Source organism: Chiloscyllium plagiosum, chromosome 20 (assembly GCF_004010195.1).
Source record: "Chiloscyllium plagiosum isolate BGI_BamShark_2017 chromosome 20, ASM401019v2, whole genome shotgun sequence".
Taxonomy (NCBI): Eukaryota; Metazoa; Chordata; class Chondrichthyes; order Orectolobiformes; family Hemiscylliidae; genus Chiloscyllium; species Chiloscyllium plagiosum.
Genome location: NC_057729.1, coordinates 4,815,544 through 4,835,455, shown reverse-complemented (window position 1 = coordinate 4,835,455; position 19,912 = coordinate 4,815,544). Strand labels below are relative to the sequence as shown.

At 41.9% G+C, this 19,912-nt stretch overlaps 1 protein-coding gene across 1 annotated transcript in view; it reads right to left on the bottom strand.

The window, feature by feature from the left end:
• LOC122560005 (tumor necrosis factor receptor superfamily member 5-like) overlaps positions 1 to 19,912 on the bottom strand; it is a 68,110-nt gene that overhangs the window by 34,827 nt on the left and 13,371 nt on the right. Inside the window, exon 2 of the mRNA XM_043710156.1 lies at positions 9,950 to 10,034. Coding sequence (XP_043566091.1) covers positions 9,950 to 10,034 — 85 coding nt within the window. The remainder of the gene's footprint in view (positions 1 to 9,949; positions 10,035 to 19,912) is intronic.

Below are 19,912 nucleotides of genomic sequence, written 5' to 3'. Positions count from 1 at the left end.
AGCTCAAATCCTCCAACCCTGGCAACATCCTTGTAAATCTTTTCTGAACCCTTTCAAGTTTCACAACATCTTTCCGATAGGAAGGAGACCAGAATTGCACGCAACATTCCAACAGTGGCCTAACTAATGTCCTATACAGCCACAACATGACCTCCCAACCCCTGTACTCAATACTCTGACCAATAAAGGAAATGCCTTCTTCATTATCCTATCTACCTGCGACTCCACTTTAAAGGAGCTATGAACCCGCACTCCAAGGTCTCTTTGTTCAGCAACACTCCCCAGGACCTTACCATTAAGTGTATAAGTCCTGCTAAGATTTGCTTTCCCAAAATGCAGCACCTAGCACATATCCAAGTTATTAATGTAAATAACAAACAGCAAAGATCCTACCACTGACCCCTGTGGTACATTGCTGTTCACAGGCTTCCAATTAAAAAAACAACTCTCCACCATCACCTATTTGGTAGCCAATTTTGGATACAGTTTGCCAACTTGTTTTGGATCTCTTGGGCTTTTAGCTTTTGTAGTAGCCTTCCATGTGGGACCTTGCCAAAGGTCTGAAGTCCATGTAAACCACATCAACTACCCTACACTCATCAATACATTTAGTCAACTTTACAAAAAACTCAATTAAATTAGTCAGACAGGCTTTCCCTCTAACATATCCACACTGACAACCACTGAACAATCCTTACCTTTCCAAGTATGGATTAATCCTGTCGTTCAGAATTATTTCCAATAATTTCCCTATCTCGGACGTCAGACTAAGGGGTCCATAATTCCCTGGTCTGTGCCCTTCTTGAACAAAGGAACCATATGAGATATCTTCCAATCATCTGGCACATTACCTGTGGCCAGTGAGGTATTAAATATCTTTGTCCAGGCCCCAACAATCTCAGCGCATTACCTCCCAAAGCAGCCTGGGATACATCTCATCAGGCCCTGGGGATTTAAACAATCCTAGGCTGCTAAAACATTTAATACCTCCATCTTATAACCTTAACACGCTCTTAGAACCTCACAAGCCCAAGTGAAATCTCCAGCTACAATGTTTTTGCCTTGCTGAGTACAAATGGGAAATATTCATCTAAGAACTCATCTGGCTCCATCCACAGGTTGACCCTCTGGTCTCTAATAGGTCCCACTCTTCCCTGGTTATCCTCTTACCCTAATACATTTATAAAAAGCCTTGGGTTTTTCCGCCACCAGACAATGATATTTCATGGCCCCTGTCTGCCCGCCCAATTTCCCTTTAAAGCAAACACCTTCCCCACCCCCCCCCACCCCCACCCCTCCCCAACACTATCTATACCTTGAAGTACGTCCTCTGTTTTAATGTGCTGCACCTGACAATCGCTTCCTTCTTTTTCTTTATTAAACTCTCAACATCCCTTGACATCCCAGGTTCCCTGGGCTTGCTGCCTTTGCTCCTCACTAGAGGAGCACGTTGGCCCTGAATTCTCACAATACTACTTTTAAAGGTCTCCCACTTTTCAAATGTAGACTTATCTGCAAATAGCTGCTCTCAGTCTGTGTTTGCCAGATCCTGTCCTAATGATATTGAAATTGACCTACTCCCAGTTTAGACACTTAACTATGAAACTTATGGTCACTGTCCCCAAAATGCTTGCCTATTAAAATGTCTTGACCGTCTTCATTGTGGCAGATTAGGTCTAGCACTGCCCCATCTCTATTAGAACTATCTGTGTTCTGGTTCAAAAAACAATCCTGGATACACTTCAAAAACATTCCACTGTCTAAACCTTTGATACTAAGACAATCCCAGTTAATGTTGGGATTACAACTATCACCCTGTTTCTCATACACCTTTCTGGTGATCTGCTCCTCTCTGTCCCGTGACTGTTGGGAATCCTGTAGTATAATCCCAGCAATTTTTTTATTTCTAAGCTCCACCCAGATGGCCTCATTTGAGCACCGCTCCCCCTACCCCCTAGGATGTCCTCCCTCATTGCTGCAGCGATGATTTTCTTTATCAATAATGGAATACCCCCATCTCTCTTACGTCAAACCTGTCATGCCTGAAACCTCTATACCCTGGAATGTTAAGGTGCCAGTCCTGTCCCTCCTTCAACAATGTCTCAGGAACTGCACCAATATCATATTCCCATAATGCTCGTTGATCTAAGTTCACCCATCTCACCAGTCAAACTCATTGCATTCAAATAGATACAACTGAGCTTTGGGGACCTTTCACGTGTTTCTCCCTGCCCATGTGTTCCCCACCTACTGCATGGTCCTGGCATTCCTTCAACATCTGATTGGACCTTGCTCCCACCTCTGTCCCCCAACCCCCCTGCCAAATTAGTTTAAAACCTCCTCAATAGCATGAGCAAACCTCCCTTTCTAAATTCCTTGTCTGTAAATGCATTGTGGCACGAGGCCAGACGCATTGAGAAGACTTTTAAAAAAGCTTTTGAGATTACTCATTTCTTAAAAAAGCAATAGTGTACAAAAGCGAGCAAGATATCATAAACATCTATAAAACAGCCAGCTGAAGAATTGTTTCCAACACTGGGCATTGTGCTGTAGGGAGGATGTCAGCCCATCAATCATGGGGAGAGACTGTAACAGAGAAGCTTACAAAAAGATTTGATAGAGGTGTTCAAAATCACACATGGTTTTGAATGAGCAATTGCTTCCAGTGTCAGTGGGTACATAACTAGAGACTACAGATTTAATGTCAGTGATCAAAGAATCAATGGTGGCAAAAGGAAACATTTTTATAAATGAGTTTTTGAATTAGATTACCTACAGTGTGGAAACAGGCCCTTCGGCCCAACAAGTCCACATCGACCCGCCGAAGCGTAACCCACCCAGACCCATTCTCCTACATTTACCCCTTACCTAACACTACGGGCAATTTAGCGTGGCCAATTCACCTAACCTGCACATTTTTGGATTGTGGGAGGAAACCGGAGCACCCGGAGGAAACCCACGCAGTCACGGGGAGAATGTGCAAACTCCACACAGTCAGTCGCCTGAGGCGGGAATGAGTTGTGGCTGGGATTGCAGTGACTGAGAGAGGCAGAAAGGCATTGAACAAAAAAAAACAGGTCTTTGTGTAAAACCAAGCAGTAGATTAGGGTAAACCGAATATCCACCAGAGACACAGTGAACCAAATGGCCACTTTGTACACACTATCATTTTATAATTTAGTGAACATTCAGCTCATAATGTAACGATTGAACTGGCTCCAGTGAATACACATCTAAGAAAACACTTGTGTCGGTGTCTAAAACCAGGTTGGTTTAAATCAAAGATGATTCAAGAATTTGATTGGGTAATTAGATTGAAATTATTTTCAAGAAAGAGGTGGCACAATCGTGAAGCTGGAGGTAAGCCATTCTGCATTGGTAACAGGATGTTCCTCAACAGCAAGAGTATAGTGAAAATATGGAACTTGTTTCCACCGAGAGAGGAAAGAAGAGTGAGAGAAAAGAGAGCGAGAAAGGAGAGGAGAGGAAAAAAAAGAGAAGAGAGAAGAAGGAAAGAGAAAAGAGAAGCGAAGACAGAAGCGAGGAGAGGAGAGAAGAGGCACGAGACAGAGAGAGAGGGACAGGGACAGAGGGACAGAGAGAGAGGGACAGAGAGACAGAGAGACAGAGAGACAGAGAGACAGAGAGACAGAGAGACAGAGAGAGACAGAGAGAGACAGAGAGAGACAGAGAGAGACAGAGAGAGACAGAGAGACAGAGAATGACCAGAGATAGTTACTAACATCAAAAGGAGTGAAAGAGAGAACTATGTGCTTTTGAAACACCACGAGAGAGAACAGACACAGTATTTTCATAAAGACAAGAGCAGACTTCTGTGAGAAAGTGGCAGAAGATTAAAAAAAAGTGGCAGAGAGTCCCATCAACCTGATTCCACCTGTCAGTGACAAAGTGTAATGTCACAGATAAACGAGTGACTGGTAAATATTTTGTGCATGTCTCTTTTCATTGGGCAAGTAGCGTACATCAGGAGATATTATTGCAGCTGAGCAGTACAATTGAGAAATTCAATTTTAAATTATTTATCATTCAGTTTGGTTCATGACACATAACAGAAGTAGCTGGGCAGGCGAATGTTGGAGTTGGCAGATCCACATTGACCAAATCTGCAGCAAGCGTTAGCTGCTCAAGAAACTTCAGTTCGGAGTTGTTAAGGTGGAAGCCAAGTTACACTGTGAGGTATCAGAGAGGTGGGAGAGGTAGCAAGACTTTGCCTCAGAGGGTAGTCACACCCTTTATGTTAATTACATCAAATCTAGTGCATGGGTAGGGACAGGAGAGTGTGACTGCAAGTGAGACAGGTATCCATAGATGTGAGGTTAGGAGAATTGGCCAGACTATAATTGCCCATAGTGTTCATGGATGTGTAGGTTAGGGGCATTAGTTAGGAGTAAAATGTAGAGTAACGAGGAATGGGTTTGGGTGGGATACTCTTCGGAGGGTCAATGTGGACTTGTTGGGCTGAAGGGCCTGTTTCAACACTGTAGGGATTCTATGACTCTGTAGGGATTCTATGAGCATGCAGAATTCAGCTTTGGAGGGTGTGAACTGCCAAGAGGAAGAATGAACTGACCAAAGCAATATGGTCCAGAGTGCATTGAAATGGGGGGATAAATGATAAATGAGAAATGTAGCAGTAATTGGGAATATCACGATTTGGGGATTAGATACTTCTCTGCAGCAAAGACAGAGAGATCTGATGCTATGTTGTTAACCTGGAACCAAGGTCAAAAAAACTCCTTTGGGCTAGAGAGAAACTTGTCATGAGAGGGGAAGGATCCAGTTGTTGGGATCCATGTAGACATCAATGGCAAAGGTAGGGTTGGAAAATCCTGAGGGATTACAAACAGCTCGAAGCTAAATTTGAAAGCAGAACCACAAAGGTAATGATCTCTGGATTACTACCTGAATCACATGTAAGTTGACAGACAGTAAGTAAGATTAGAGAGATTAATGCTTGCCTCAAAGATTCAGGTGGGAGAATGTATTCCAACTCATGAGGCACTGACACCAGAACAGGAGAAGGAGAGAGATGTTCCATTAGGGCAGCCATGTTGAGGCCAGCATTCTTGGGAATCACATAACTAGGGATATGGATAGGGCTTTTAACTAATTATTGGGTGGAGGCGGTGGTGGTCATGGTGGTGGGGGGTGGAGGGTTCAATTGAAGGAAAGATTTTAAAAATAAATGAGAGAGAGTAGAGATGCGAGTTAGTCAAAAAGTAAACGATAACCAAAGGGTGACAAGAAAGCGTAGAAAATGTATGTTACTGATTGCAGCTGAAATCAGAGCCAGAGAAAGTATTAATAGTAAAGAGTTAAAGTTTAGGGCTCTTTATCTGAATGCACTCACTATTTGTAACAAGATAAATGAGTTTATAGCACAAATATAAATAAGTAAAAAATGATTTGATAGCTATTACGGACAGGTGGTTGCAAGGTGACCAGGACTGGGAATTTAATACTGCATCCCTGGAATGACAGGACTGATGTATGAGGAGGCTAGACTGTTTAGGACTATATTCACCAGAGGTTAGAAGAACATGAGGATTATTTTATAGAAACTTATAATGTTCTAACAGGCCAAGACAGGTAAACTCAGGAAGGAGAGTTCCAGAACTACGGCCACAGTTGAAGAAAATAGAATAGGCCATTTGGGGCTTGGATGAGGAGAAATTTCTTCACCAGAGAGTGATGAGCCTATGAAATTCCTGGCCGCAGAAGGCAGTTCAAGATGTTATTACACACCTCTGGATGGGAGTTGAACCAGGAACCCACTGATGCTTATATTTTCTCCATTACAGACATCAGGCTAAACACCCTCTGATTCCCTGTTTTCTTTTTACCTTTTCATTTAAAGAGTGGTGCTACATTAGTTACCCTCCAATCCATACAAACTGTTCCAGAGTCTACAGAATCTTGAAAGATGACCCTAGAAATATTTCTAGGGCCACTTCCTTAATATTCTGGAATGCAGATTATCAGATCCTGGGGATTTTTCAGTATTTGATCCCATCAATTTCCCAACACCATTTTCCAACTAATATTGGTTTCCTTCAGTTCCTAGCTATCACTTAGACACGGTCTTCCCCAATGTTTTGGGATGTTATTTGGGTCCATTGTGAAGACAGAATACACTTACTGGTCTGTCATCTCTTTGTTCTCTATTACAACTTGTACTATTTCTAAACATAAGACACTTGTGAAGAGAAAAAGACGAATGAACACATTTCTACAGAATTATTTTTACAAATCAGTTTGTATGTTCCGTACTGTATTTTTCCTCACTTAATCAATCCCTTTGTCCTCCATTGCGGAGATCTAAACTGCTTCGTTGGGAGCCTGTGGAATTTCTCTGTCACAAGTGGTGCCTCAGGCTAAAATAGCAAATGCTTTCAAGAGGGAGTTAGCTATAGTTCTTAGGGCTAAAAGGATCAAAGGGTATGGGGAGAAAATGGCAACAGGGGATTGCGTTAGATGATCAGCCAAGATCATATTGAAGGGTGGAGCAGGCAGGAAGAAACAAGTACTCCTATTTAGTATGTTTTACACAACCAAACAGAATCGACATGGTTTTATGAAAGGGAAGTCACGTCTGATAAAATGTTCAGCATTCTTTAATGATATTTGAAGAAGTCAAGTTGATAAAGGTTCATTGGCAGGCGTAATGCAGAGGGCATTCAATAAGGCAGCACATTAAAGGTTATTGCACAAGATAAGAGCTCATAGTATTGGAGGTAAAGTACTGGCATAAATCGAGGATTGGTTAACGTGGAATTCAGACAGTCGGATCCAATGATTTTTTTTTCAGGTTGGAAAGACGCAAGTCCTACTGCCTCAATTGTTTACCATCTACCTTGAGATATCTTGACATTCAGGGATATGGGACAAGCGCAGCAAAATGGGATTATATCGATTAACTAACAATACAAAAATATCCCTGTGGATATAAGGAATCCGAATGGATATTTACATGGATTTGATAAGGGAGCAATAATGTGGCAGTTGGAATTTATTGTAGGTAATTGTGAGGTCATGCACTTTGGTAAGAAGAATCAAAAGGAAAGCTATCATTTAAATGGACAGAGACGCCAAAAAATTGTAACACAGAGGGATCTGGGCGGTCTTGTGCATGAAACACAAAAGGTTAGCATACAGAAGAAGAAAGTAATTGAGACAGCAGATGAAATTTCTGCTTTTATTGCAAGGGATTGGAATTTAGAAACAAGGAAGTGCTGTCACAACTCCACAGGGTGTTGGCAAGATTGTACCTGAGTGTATCTTTTACAGTTTTACTCCCCTTACTGAAGAAAGGATATACTAGTATTAAAAAAAAGTTAGATTCAATAGGCCAATCACTGGGATGAAAGGGTTGCCTATTCAATACAGTTTTTATTCATTACAGTTTAGAATAATAAAGGGTGATCTTATCAAAATATATAGGATTCTGAAGGAGTTTGACAGGGTAGATGCTGAGAAAATATTTCCACTAGTTATATAGACCTTGGTAATGCCACACCTTGACTACAGTATGCACTTTTGGCTCTCCTAGTCAGAGGAAGGACATGCTTTTTATTCAGGGAGTCCAGCAAAAAATCACCAGATTGATTCCAGGGATGGCAGGACTGGCATATGAAGAAAGACTGGATCAACTAGGCTTGTATTCACTGGAATTTAGAAAAATGAGGGGGGGATGTCACAGAAACAAAATCCTGATGAGATTGGTCAGGCTAGATATGGGAAGAATGTTCCCAATGTTGGAGAAGTCCAGAACTAGGGGCAACAGTTTAAGAATTCGGGGTAAGCCATTCAGGACTGAGATGAGAAACAATTTCTGAACTCAGAGTTGTCAACCTGTGGAATTATCTACCACCGAAAGCTGTTGGGGCCGGTTCGTCAGATATATTCAAGAGGGAGCTGGATATGGCTCGTTTGGATAAAAGAATTAAGGAATATGAGGAGAAAGCAGGAGTGGGATACTGAGGTTGCATGATCAGCCACGATCATATTGAATGGTGGTGCTGGCTCGAAGGGCTGAATGGCCTACTCCTACACCTATTTTCTATGTGTCTATGTTTATTGGGAGAAATGTCCAACTAGGAAATAATGTAGGGAACACTCATTTGAACCTGAATTGTGAAGGAAGTTCTTCTCCTAGGGGGCAGTGAATGTCCAGAATTATTAATTCCAGAGAGTTGTGCAGATCAGATCACTGGAAGTATTTAAAGACGGGATAGATATAATTTTGAAATACAGGCCAGTTAAGGGCAACCATGAGCTGGTACAAAGTTCAGAAGTTGCTGGAAAAGCTCAGCAGGTCTGGCAGCATCTCTGAAGAGAAATCAGAGTTAACATTTCGGGTCCAGTGACCTTTCCTCAGTTCCTCAATTTTAATTTAAATCTGTTTTTAATACAAGGGTGCATCACAGCATCCTGTCCTGCAAAGACAAGTTGACCATTGCAGTGAGCAGTACAATTTAAGTCTTGGCATGCATTACTGCACTTGTCCCAATGGAGAAAGTACCATAATGCACTGAAAACTGAAGGGAAACATGCTGGCAAACTCTCATGTCATGTATGTCATTTTACTCAAGAGGACATTGGATGACTATTTCAATAGAAACAATGTGCTATGACATGGGCATAAGGCCAAGATGCTATTTGGACAGCAGGTGCAGATACAATGGAGTGAATGGTCTCCTATGCTGCATCACTGCAGTCCTATAGTTCTGTGTTGGATTGATATACAAATGTCCACTGATCGTTAGTGTTGTTAAATATATCCCTGCTGTTTAACAATACAACAATCTAAGTACCAACTGCACTCCACTGATTCATGGGAAATCCACTTTAAAATGAACTATCACTTGCAGCTTTTAAAAAAAGGCCATCCAGGGTTTCAGCTTCAACAGGCTGCATTGCTGACATTTTCCTGGGTTAGCTAAATGTATTAGGAATGCTTAACTGAGTCATACAGACCCTTCAGCCCAACCAGTCCATGCCAACCATTATCTCAAACTAATTAAGTCCTGCCTGCTTGCACTGGGCCCACATCCCTTCAAACGTTTCCTATTCATGTATTTATCTCAACTTTTTTTTTAAACATTGTAACTGTAGCTGCATCGATCACTTCCTCTGGAAGTTCACTCCACATACGAACCACTGAAAAAAAAAATTGCCCCTCATGTCTTTTAAAAATCTTTCTCCTCATACCTTAAAAACGTGCCCTCTAATCTTGAAATCCCTCACCCTAGGGAAAAGACACCTGCCATTCATCTTATCTTTACCCCTCATGATTTTATTAACCTCTACAAGGTCACCTCTCAATCTCCGAAACTCCAGTGAATAAAGTCCCAGCCTATCCAGTCTCTCCATCCAACTCAAGCCCTCCATTCCTGGCAACATCCTGGTAAATCTCTTCTGACCCCTCTCCAGCTTAATAACATCTTTAATAATAAAGTCCCGAGGAATCTGGAACCACTTATCCCAGATTGGCTGTGTTTACATTTTGATTGATGGCTTTAATAGGTTATGTATCTTTGATACTGGAAGTGGGTAATAGTGTGTTTTACAACAGATTAACAGCCTGATGATCCTGTGTACTTTCCCTACAAATACAATCACAGATTCATTGGCAGGAAATTAGTTTTAAAAAACCAACTGAAAAAAAGAAAAACACTGGAAGACATCCAGTGGGTCAATCAGCTGTGAGACATACCAGGAATATTTGATCAATACATTTGTCAAACAAAAATCTCTAGTTTCAAATGACAAGTCACTTCTAAATTCCAAACTATCTTCCTTTTTTAACTGGTACAGATAAATCCACGGGGTTTTTTTTCTAGTATCCTCCATGCTCACATTAAGAAAATGTTTTGTTTTTATCAATAACTCCCTGTTTAACTTTCACCCACTCAATACTTGTACTCACCAGGGCCACATTTGAAACAGCACTTGCCATCCTTAAAGTACTCGGTCTTTTTGTCACAGTCACTGGGGGAGGCACACAGGCAAAGCTGCAAATTAAACAGACACAAGATCCTCAGAACAAGCTGCTGACCTTTTCCTCAAGCTCCCTTCTTAATGAGAATTAGTTTTCTTCAACTCTCATTGATCAAGACCAACTGAAGTAGATTAAACTTCTTATTAACTGGCACCTATGGGAGCAGAAGCATGCTCAAATATTCTGGATAATCCAGAAATCCGCAGAATCAATGTTAAAAACACACAGTAAATAGTAGAAATGCAATTAGGAGGTATACAAATCACTGTTATACTTCATTTACAGCACTAAATAATAAAGCAACTTAGCTTTAAATAAAACTTACCCTCATAGAGCCCACTCACTCACACCCTCAATTGACAACTTGGACATTGCGATAATGCAGTAAATTATCAGTATTTCAGGTACGATATGTAATTTGCTTTTTTACTCACAGGTTTATCAAGAGTGCCACCCATTATTAAAGTGAAGTTTGCTGTATGACAATCTAACCTTTCGAGTTCAATAGTAGTTGTCCAACATTACTGAATTATACAATGCTGAAAAATGGCCATTATCTGAAAAATCTATCCAATTAATCTTACTCCTTTCTACACTCCTGTACTGTGCAGCTTTCTTCTTTCCAATTATTATTGACTTCCTTTTTGCAAGTTACGAGTGCACAGTGCCAACAGCACAGAAACAGGTCAGCATGACCCAATTGACACTCCCTGCACCACCGCATCCTTTTGTATGCAATCTCATAGGCTCAGATTGAGTGATGCTCACAACAAAGATATCCCTGCCTCCATACTCTCTCCCACCCTCAGCCCTGCCTGACCCAGACCCAATCCCAACCCCCGCTCCAAATCATGCGAAGCAGGCAGCTGTGAGACCCCTAATTCTTCTTGCTCCAGATTCCTGCCCTCTACCCTTCAGACAATTCACTGCAGCCCCAGCAATGGTTACCACTCCTGGTGGCACTGTTGGGACAGGTAGGCTGCCAAACGTTTGATTGGCCTGCGTCTCTCAGAGCGGGGCTTCCTCTACCTAAGGATAGAAGCCAGAGTTCAAAACAGGTAAAGGCACAATGGCTCTTCAATAGTTTTGAGGCCAATCCAACAGTTACAGGCAAACAGGCTCACCCTCCATTTTTAAATACCCACCCACCTACCCACCGCCAGTGAATAATTTATCTCCTGGGTGCACAACTTGCAAAAGACTCTTCGGATTTGAAGCTGGAGATTACTAATTCCATTGTAAACACAGGCTCAGCAATGGAAGACCTGCATTGATAGTAACAGCTCGTAACCTCCAACAGCTTGTTGTAACAAATGCAGCAGCCATTTTGCATCCAGCACCATTCCACAGTCTGCAATGTCAGTGAACAGATAATCTGTTAAATATGAACCAGTAAACCAAAGAGCTCCCCTGCTCTTAGTGGAGTTTCCTCACAGCCACCTAAAAGAGGCCTCATCTGAAAAGCAGCTCCTCCAACAGTGCAGCACCCACCCTTAGTACTACACGGGGCCTGTTCAGCCTAAGCCTGCAGAGCAGGAACTAAACTCACAAGTTCCTGGCTCCGAGGCACGACCAATGCTGACTGAGCTCGAACAGGCACTGAAAAACAAGTTAACCGACGGAAGAGAAACACAAGTGATATTATCACTGGACCATTACTCCAGAGACCCTGGTAATGTTATGGGAACCCGAGTTCAAATCGCAGCAGATGGTGGAATTTGAATTCTAAAAAATCTGGAATTAAGAGTCTAATGATGACCATGGATCCATTGTTGACTGTTCTGGTTCACTAATGTCCTTCAGGGAAGGAAACTGCTATCCTTACCCGGTCTGACCTACATGTGACTCCAGACTCACAGCAATGTGGTTGACTCTTAACTGCTCTCTGGGCAATTAGCAATGCCCTCACTCCGTGAATGAATAAAAAAACAAGCTGTTCTAATAATAAAGCAAAACAGGTTCCAGGAGTACATTCTGAGCTGCACAGTATTTCCTAATCCCAGAATTACTGCTGAATTTAACCCAAGGAGGCCTTTTTTGAATAAAATTGAAGCTCGTCTCTGATTACCTTTTTTTTAACCTCAAAATAAAACAATTGGTGAGTTCTCCCAGAGGACGGAAGGAGACTGGTTCATTTGGCCAACCACAGCGCTGGGAACCACAGAAACGTAAGGAAAGTCAACAGAGATAGGGAGACTTTCTAAATGAGTAAAGGGCAATAAACAGGTCACAGAACGGCCGCCAAGGATCTGCAGCTGAAATATTTCAGGTTGTGTTTCCTCTTGAGTCACTGCTCCCATGCTGGCACCTTCCAAAGGGGAGATTAATTTTATTCTTCCATTGAGTTCTCGATGATCTGAAACAATAAGATCTGAAGCAACATTCTCAAACCCAGCTCTGCTTGCTCAATCAACCCTTTACAGGAAGATTACCACGTTCTGTTGTCTCCTGCTGTAACAATCGCTGCACTGTCATCCAGAGGGGAATTTACCAGAATCTCAAATGACCAACCTGTGAACAATGTTCATCCCGTCCTAGCCTTGCTGCAAGTGACTGAATACCTGCCTGACTCAACCCATGGAGCTGTAAACGAAACCGTTATAAATCATCACCATTACAACACAAAGAAAATCGTCACACCCGGGACAGTATGAAATGTCTCAATTTCTGCACAACAAGTCAATCTATTTTAAAGTTATTTCTCTGTTTCACAGTTGTTATTTGTAAACTGGGTGTTCGTACTGGAAATGTACAGTTCTTTTTTGGTACAGGCCACATTATCAGCCAGACACTAGGACACATTTGGCAACCATCTAGCAGCAGAACTCAGTGTTGTAGGCTTACAGACCTGGATGAAACTATATTGTCTATGATGCACTTCCTGCTCACTGTTACCATTCTAGCTGATGTTACTATTGGACAAGTCAGATCCCAGAATGAAATCTGGCTTGACAAATTTTATTCTGTTTGCCATGCTGGTCACTCACTGAAATATAGTCACATATAGTTGAATATGTTCTTTAATAATAAAACAGATCATGCAAACATTTAAAAAAAATAGGTCTGACTAAATAGAGAATACAGTTTGAAAAATCTTAAAGCACACAACAAAATAAAGTCTCATCTATTTTCCCAAATGTTTCACTTTATAGCAATCTAGAGAAATGAGACCGAGATCTCAAATCATTAGGTTCAACTTAACAGATTCTCCCCAGTTCATTCTTGTGAACTCTTCTTATGTTCACAAAATGGAACGCTCAGACTTTCTCAATCTTTTGATAATCTGCAGATTTATAATCAAACACTTTTGGGATTGGAAGCCTTCCAAACTGAACCTTTATCTGAAGGTAAATATGCTTCCCCTGAACTGTCCTATCCTCCATCGTAGGAGAGAAACTAGATTTGCTTCTGAGCTTAGTTAGGTCTCTTCCAAGACTACCCTAAAAGTATTCAATGCCTTGGAGTTCTCGGCTAAAACTGATCTTTGATTATTCTAAATAAAAGGCAAGATAACGCAGTCCAATGTTTACTCTCCCAACATAAACCCCACAGTGTCAGCAATCTCCCATCAACACTCCAAGGTGTTCACCATGAACATTGTTCACAGTCACCTGTACTCAGACACATACTGGATGAGGTGACTGATTCAGAGGGACACCCCCTGAACTTCTTTCTTTCAAACCCTTCACAAAGTGATATGATAGCAGTTTGAATGCTAAAATTTACATAAAAACATTTATGTATCACACGTCTAATTTATCCACAAAATCTCTTCGGCCTCAGCGCACTCAGCCCAAAGCACACTCTCTGCTGTTTCTCTCAGTTTTAATTCCTCATTTGCCTGCGTCTGTTTTCCTGTTTGACCTCGCACTATGACTCATGCACTTCTGTTGATGGTCTCTATTTTACACATGGAAAATAGTCAGACCAAAGAAATGTACGTAATATCATTGTAATCAGAGTGGTTAAGTCACCTGTTGGGGGCCTTTTGGAAGATGAAGGCTAGATATTCACCAGGCTATTGGCAGAACACCCCTGTCCTTCAACAAAATAAAAATGACCGATTTGACAACCACCAGCTTGTTTTAATGGCTCAACCTGACCTCATGACCTCAGACTTCTTCATGAGAAAGCTGCTGCAAACAAGGTTTATTTCTTATCTGGGCCATTGTCAAGCTCATCAAGTTGCTGAATTGTAACGAATAAATAGACTGTTGGAGAATTGTCAAAGTATCAATGAACAGTTTACAACACTGCTCCCTCCACACTCATGAATCATTTTCGTTAACCTAGCACCTTTTCTTAGTCTCGGATTCTAAGATTTTAAATCGTGTTGATGCTTACTAATACGGTTCACACTACTTTGTCCAGGTCTACCCTACATTCAACAAATCAAAATGGGTGACCTACAGAATCTGAACCAAAATATCCTCCATATGCTTTATATTCAAGGTAAGTTACAAGTAATTTGCAAGATGCAACTACTGCAAGTCTCACTCAGGAATTGGCAACTCCATATTGTCGATGTCCTGTCCGGTAATGTACATTACAGACTAATACAGTTTGATGTCCTGTCCGGTAATGTATATTAATGACCCATACAGTCTGATGTCCTGTCGGGTAATTTACATTACTGACCTATACAGTCTGATTTCCTGTCCGGTAATGTACATTACAGACCCATACAGTCTGATTTCCTATCCAGTAATGTAAATGACAGACCCATATAATCGGATTTCCTGTCCGGTAATGTACATGACAGACCCATATAGTCTGATTTCCTGTCCGGTAATGTACATTACTGACCCATACAGTCTGATTTCCTGTCCGGTAATGTACATTACTGACCCATACAATCTGATTTCCCGTCCTGTAATGTACATTACAGACCCATACAGTCTGATGTCCTGTCCGGTAATGTACATTACAGACCCATATAATCTGACTTTCTGTCCGGTAATGTACATTACTGACCCATACAGTCTGATTTCCTGTCTGTTGAGTTATAAAGATGACATGGTTGAGCTCTCCCGACAAGAACGTGATCTGAACTGGAATGTCCATTCAACAAACTACCTGTCCCATTTGGGAATTCGCTGTCAGCAGGAGACTGAGCTGGGCTATCAATTCAGTACTTTGTTGTTTCCTCTAATTTAAATTATTTTAGCGCGAAATAACACAGTATCGGTTTAACCTCAGAAAATGTTCAACATCTGGATCAAACAAAAAGCAGTCGTGCTCTTACATCTAAACCCCAAACGAGACTTCCTGTTCATAGATGAGCTGGTGGCAGATATAGGTTACAGACATTAAACAACAATCAGGCTTCTACCACTGCGTCTCTGATATTAACCAAACCCAAACTCTTAAATGGCTGTGATAGCATTTGAACATAGACTTTTACTCCAGTCCTTTAATCAGTAATGCAATAACAAACACAGTATCACGGTATAAATCTTTTCTATTAAGCACATAAAAAAAGAACTATTTTCTTCCGACTTCCCTTTCAAGCACTGATTCACGATGGGCCTCAACTCCTTAGAGATTAACCATCCCTCAGCACTAGACTCTGTCACCTGTGAATGTGACATGAGCAAACATTCATCTCTGAAGACACAATCCATCTTCCCCTGTGTCATTATACTCTCTCTTATAGAGGTTGTGGATTTGGATAGGGAAAACCCAAGCTGATTTCCCCTCTCTACAATACCAAGCCAACTGTAGACCCTCAACTCCCACCCCAGTTGTGATTGGTTAGTGCTCAAATTGAGGACTGAATTTGGATCTTTACTGAGTCTGATTTCTCAGTTGGCTGCACAATTCCATTCCTCAGTACAATATATTGGGCCAACAGTACTTGCAGCAAAATGGTATTGTCACTGCCTTTAAGCTGGGAGGCCAGAGTTCAAATTCCATTTACTCCAGAGGTGTGTAATAACGTCTCTGAACATATTAAATAGAAAAATATATTGAGCCATTTTTTGAATCTCATGTTCCTGCTGTGATTCCGTGAATGAATATAAAAGAGGAAATGTGAATCAATGAATAAACCAGTTTTTCAATGGGCCTGGAGTACCAACATTGGGAAAAGCAACCACCTGGCAGGACTGTGTTGGAGGGACGATTGTCTTAATACTTAACTCTGCTCCACTGACAGACTATAGCTCACAAACAAACAGTCTTGTACAGTAACTAGCTTAACAGCATCAGTTCCAATACATTCATAGCTTTTCTGTTTCGTTAACTGTTGGTTTGCATTTTCGCTCCTCTGTCCCATTAGAGCATAATTTAGATGGGACCACAGCTTCCTGACCTTTACCCCAGAAATGCCCCAATGCTAATGTTGTCCTGTTAATCCAAATGCTTAAATGTGAGCAATCAAAAAAGAGCTAACTTATAAAGTAGCAGGCCACAACTTTACTTTGATATGTTTTAGATTTGTGGGGTTTTTTTTTAATCCTAAGGCCCAGCTTATGTCTGGGGCATATGTTTAGCCAGCAATTTCCAGCAGCTACGTTATACAACAGGAAGTGGTTGTTTCAGTGGAAAATGGTTCCTCCACTGTGAGTGAGTGAATAGGATTATCAAATCTCACAGCCTAGGAGGCGGCCATTCAGCCCATTGTGCCTCTGCTGACTCTTTTGCAAGAATTCCCCACTATCAACCCTGGGGATCACCACTGACCAGAATCCGAACTGGATTCGTCACTTAAATATCTTGGCATCCTGTAGCAACTGACTCACCTTCCAACTCTCCAAAGCCTGTCCACCATCTACATGGCACAAGTCAAAGGTGTGATGAAATACTCTCCATGTGCCTGGATGAGTGCAGCTCCAACAACACTCAAGAAGCTTGACACGATCCAGAACAAAGCAGCACACCTGATTGTTTGGGGATGTGGTGCCAAACATTCTCCCAACTACCGATCCTCAGTTCCAGTAGTGCGTACATTTTAAAAGGATACAGTGCTGCAACTCACCAACACTCCTGGGAAGGACAAGGGCAGCAGATACACCCGCACCTACATGTTCCCGACCAAGTCACTCACCACCCTGACTCATACCACTGTTCCTTTACAGTCACTGGTTCAAAATCCTGGAACTCCCTCCCTACTGGCACTATAGGTGTATCTACACCACATGGAGTGCAGTGATTCAAGAAGACAGCTCACCACCACTTTCTCCACAGCAATTGAGGATCAGTGATAAATGCTGACTTGGCCAGCAATTCCAATAAGCTGACAACAATAGAAAGACAAGCAGCCAAGTAAATGTAGCTCTCTCTCTTTGTAGCTTGTGAACGTGAACATGCAGAGCATGGGAGTGGAACCCCCTGGAATTTGACTGGGGATTAGCATCCAGGAGGGCAAAAAATATGCTATCATATCTATATCGCTGTTATGAAGATGTAATCTGCTCTCTAACCTTTGTATATCTCATGAGGTCATGAGTCCATCTGCAGCACTGAAGTCAACCTAGCCAGTCACTGCTGGTTGTTCCAAGCCTATGCTGTGCTGAGTGAGTTGTCTTAACAGAAGGGATCCTGTTTGCTGAAGCTTGCTCACAGCTTATGTAAAAGATAATTTGTTGCAAAAACACAAAGTCATAACACTGATCGTCAGACACACGCAAACTGTCACTATCCCTGAATTACAGAGGCTCCACACAAAAACTGCAACAGGCTATTGACATTGTTCTGTCTTTTCCTCCCATTAAAGGAGGAGATGAAGAACTGGAATTTTAGTTCTTGCACTTAGCAGACCAGGGCCATTAAGCAATTGGGTGCAGATTCAACAACCAGGAAACATGTTTATATGGCTAGGGAATGGCTGGCAGTGGAAAATCATTCACTCACTCACTCTTTCACTGATCTGATGGAAAGCCCATGTCCTAGAGAATGTAGGGCCCTAAGTCTGTTTGTGAAAGGGAGCCCTGAGTTAACGGAAACATTTCATCAGCTGATGAGCTATCTTCAAACAAATCAATTCAAGAGGAAATAACTTATGAATTGCCGTTACTAAGTTTTGTCTGTAATACGTTGCTCAAGTTTCAAAATAGGGTCTAGCACCAGTCAATTCCAGAAATAGACAGATCTGTAAACTCTTGTTATTATCACCTACTTCCAGAAATTGGTCAACAATGTCTTTCAGTTCTTAATCTTCAAACAAGATGGCAGTGATAAAAAGTGAACAGGAAGTTTGGAAATGCTGTTGATAACTCGGGGATATCACAGCTTTAATGATTCTATCCTCATACTGATAATTTTTAAGTACAACTAAGGGGGAAAGAATCACAATGATCACAACTAGACAGCCCTGAGGAGAAATCCATACAGGAAGGTTGTCGGCCAGCCTCAGTCCAGTACGTTCTCTATTACAATGACACATACCTTGAACACAGTGCCAATTCTATTCCTCCTCAGCACTCAGCGCTACGGCGTGCTTGGTAGGTTACTGCACATTGAGTGTAATACTTCCCACTGATCCCTGATCTCAGATTCCCTGATAGAGGGAAATGATGAGCAGTGGACAAGAAGAAGCTCCAAGGAAAAGACTAAATCCCTCAGCGAGGTTACTCAACACCAAAGAACTGAGGAGAAAGAATTTAGGATTTTCTTCTAGACTTATAAAGAGGTAGTATCACAGTGGATGAAGTTGGAGGTGGGGAGTGGACATTAGCCCAGCTCAACCTGACTGTAGCCCCACCCCCATGACCTCCACCACCCCTCAAGTCAAAGGTCAGCTCCCGTACATGAGGGAAGTGTCATTAAGCCAATGAGCTTATTGGATGGTGGAGCACCAATAGAAGTGACAAAGGCACAAACAAAATGACAGAATCTTTCTGGGAGCAACAGGATCATCACCTTGGCAGACACCATGACCTCCACCCATCACTGGGATCAGACTGTCTCCCTGGAAAGGTGTCGAGACCGGAAACACCATTTCATAAGGCCTGGCACCAGCTTCTTCCCGAGGCGCTGGCAGTACCATGGCCAGATGTGTGGGCAAGTTGCCATGGATTCAAGCAGTCTCTCCTCAAACCCTGCTCCCAAGCACACTGCCAACTAGTTAGAGGCATTGATGGTCCAGGATGATGCAGGAGTAAGGAAATCCCTCTCAAGGGTGAGGTGGTGTTAAAGAGTGTCCACTGTGGCAAGTACAGAAAAATGTAGCAGTCTGGCTGTGCACAGCAAGTTCCCATAAACAGGAATGATTTAACAAAAAAAAGAGAACTTGGTTTTAGTAAAACTGATTGAGGGATAGGTATTGTCGAGCACACTGTGGAGACTCCTCCTGCTATTCTTTTATGTTACAGGAATTGGAAGGGACAGCCAGGATTAATGCCCCATGCAAAACACAACAACTATGGAAGAGAAGGGAAGCCCAGGGTTAGATGGATCGCAGACATTTGAAAGAAATTGCAGGTCGCAACCTCTCAGGCAACTGGCTCCGTGTCACTGTAGGATGTGAGGTTTCGAGAAAGAATCTTCTGTGATCCCACCTACGACAGTGGTAACCCTGCTGATCTCACTCCAGCTGGGTTCGTTCTGTTTGCACAAACCTCTCCCACAAACGATAACACCATTGCACCAGAGAAACCACAACACTCAAGAGGAAACTACCTAAAACATCTGATATTCACTCCTGGAAGTGTTTATCTGATTTTCTAGACTTCATACCTCTCGTTATCCCATTTCAATATCAATTTTGCTTTCTATTCAGCTGACTACTTCCATTTTACCTTTGAAATGTAATTATTTTGTTTTTCTATATCTGAGGCCTTTTTTTAACTCACTCCCCATACATCCTCCATGCTATTTCTTTACTCTTTCCGATTGACTTATTAAATATCATTTCCATTGATTTCTCTCACTTCCCTAACTGCCAGTTTT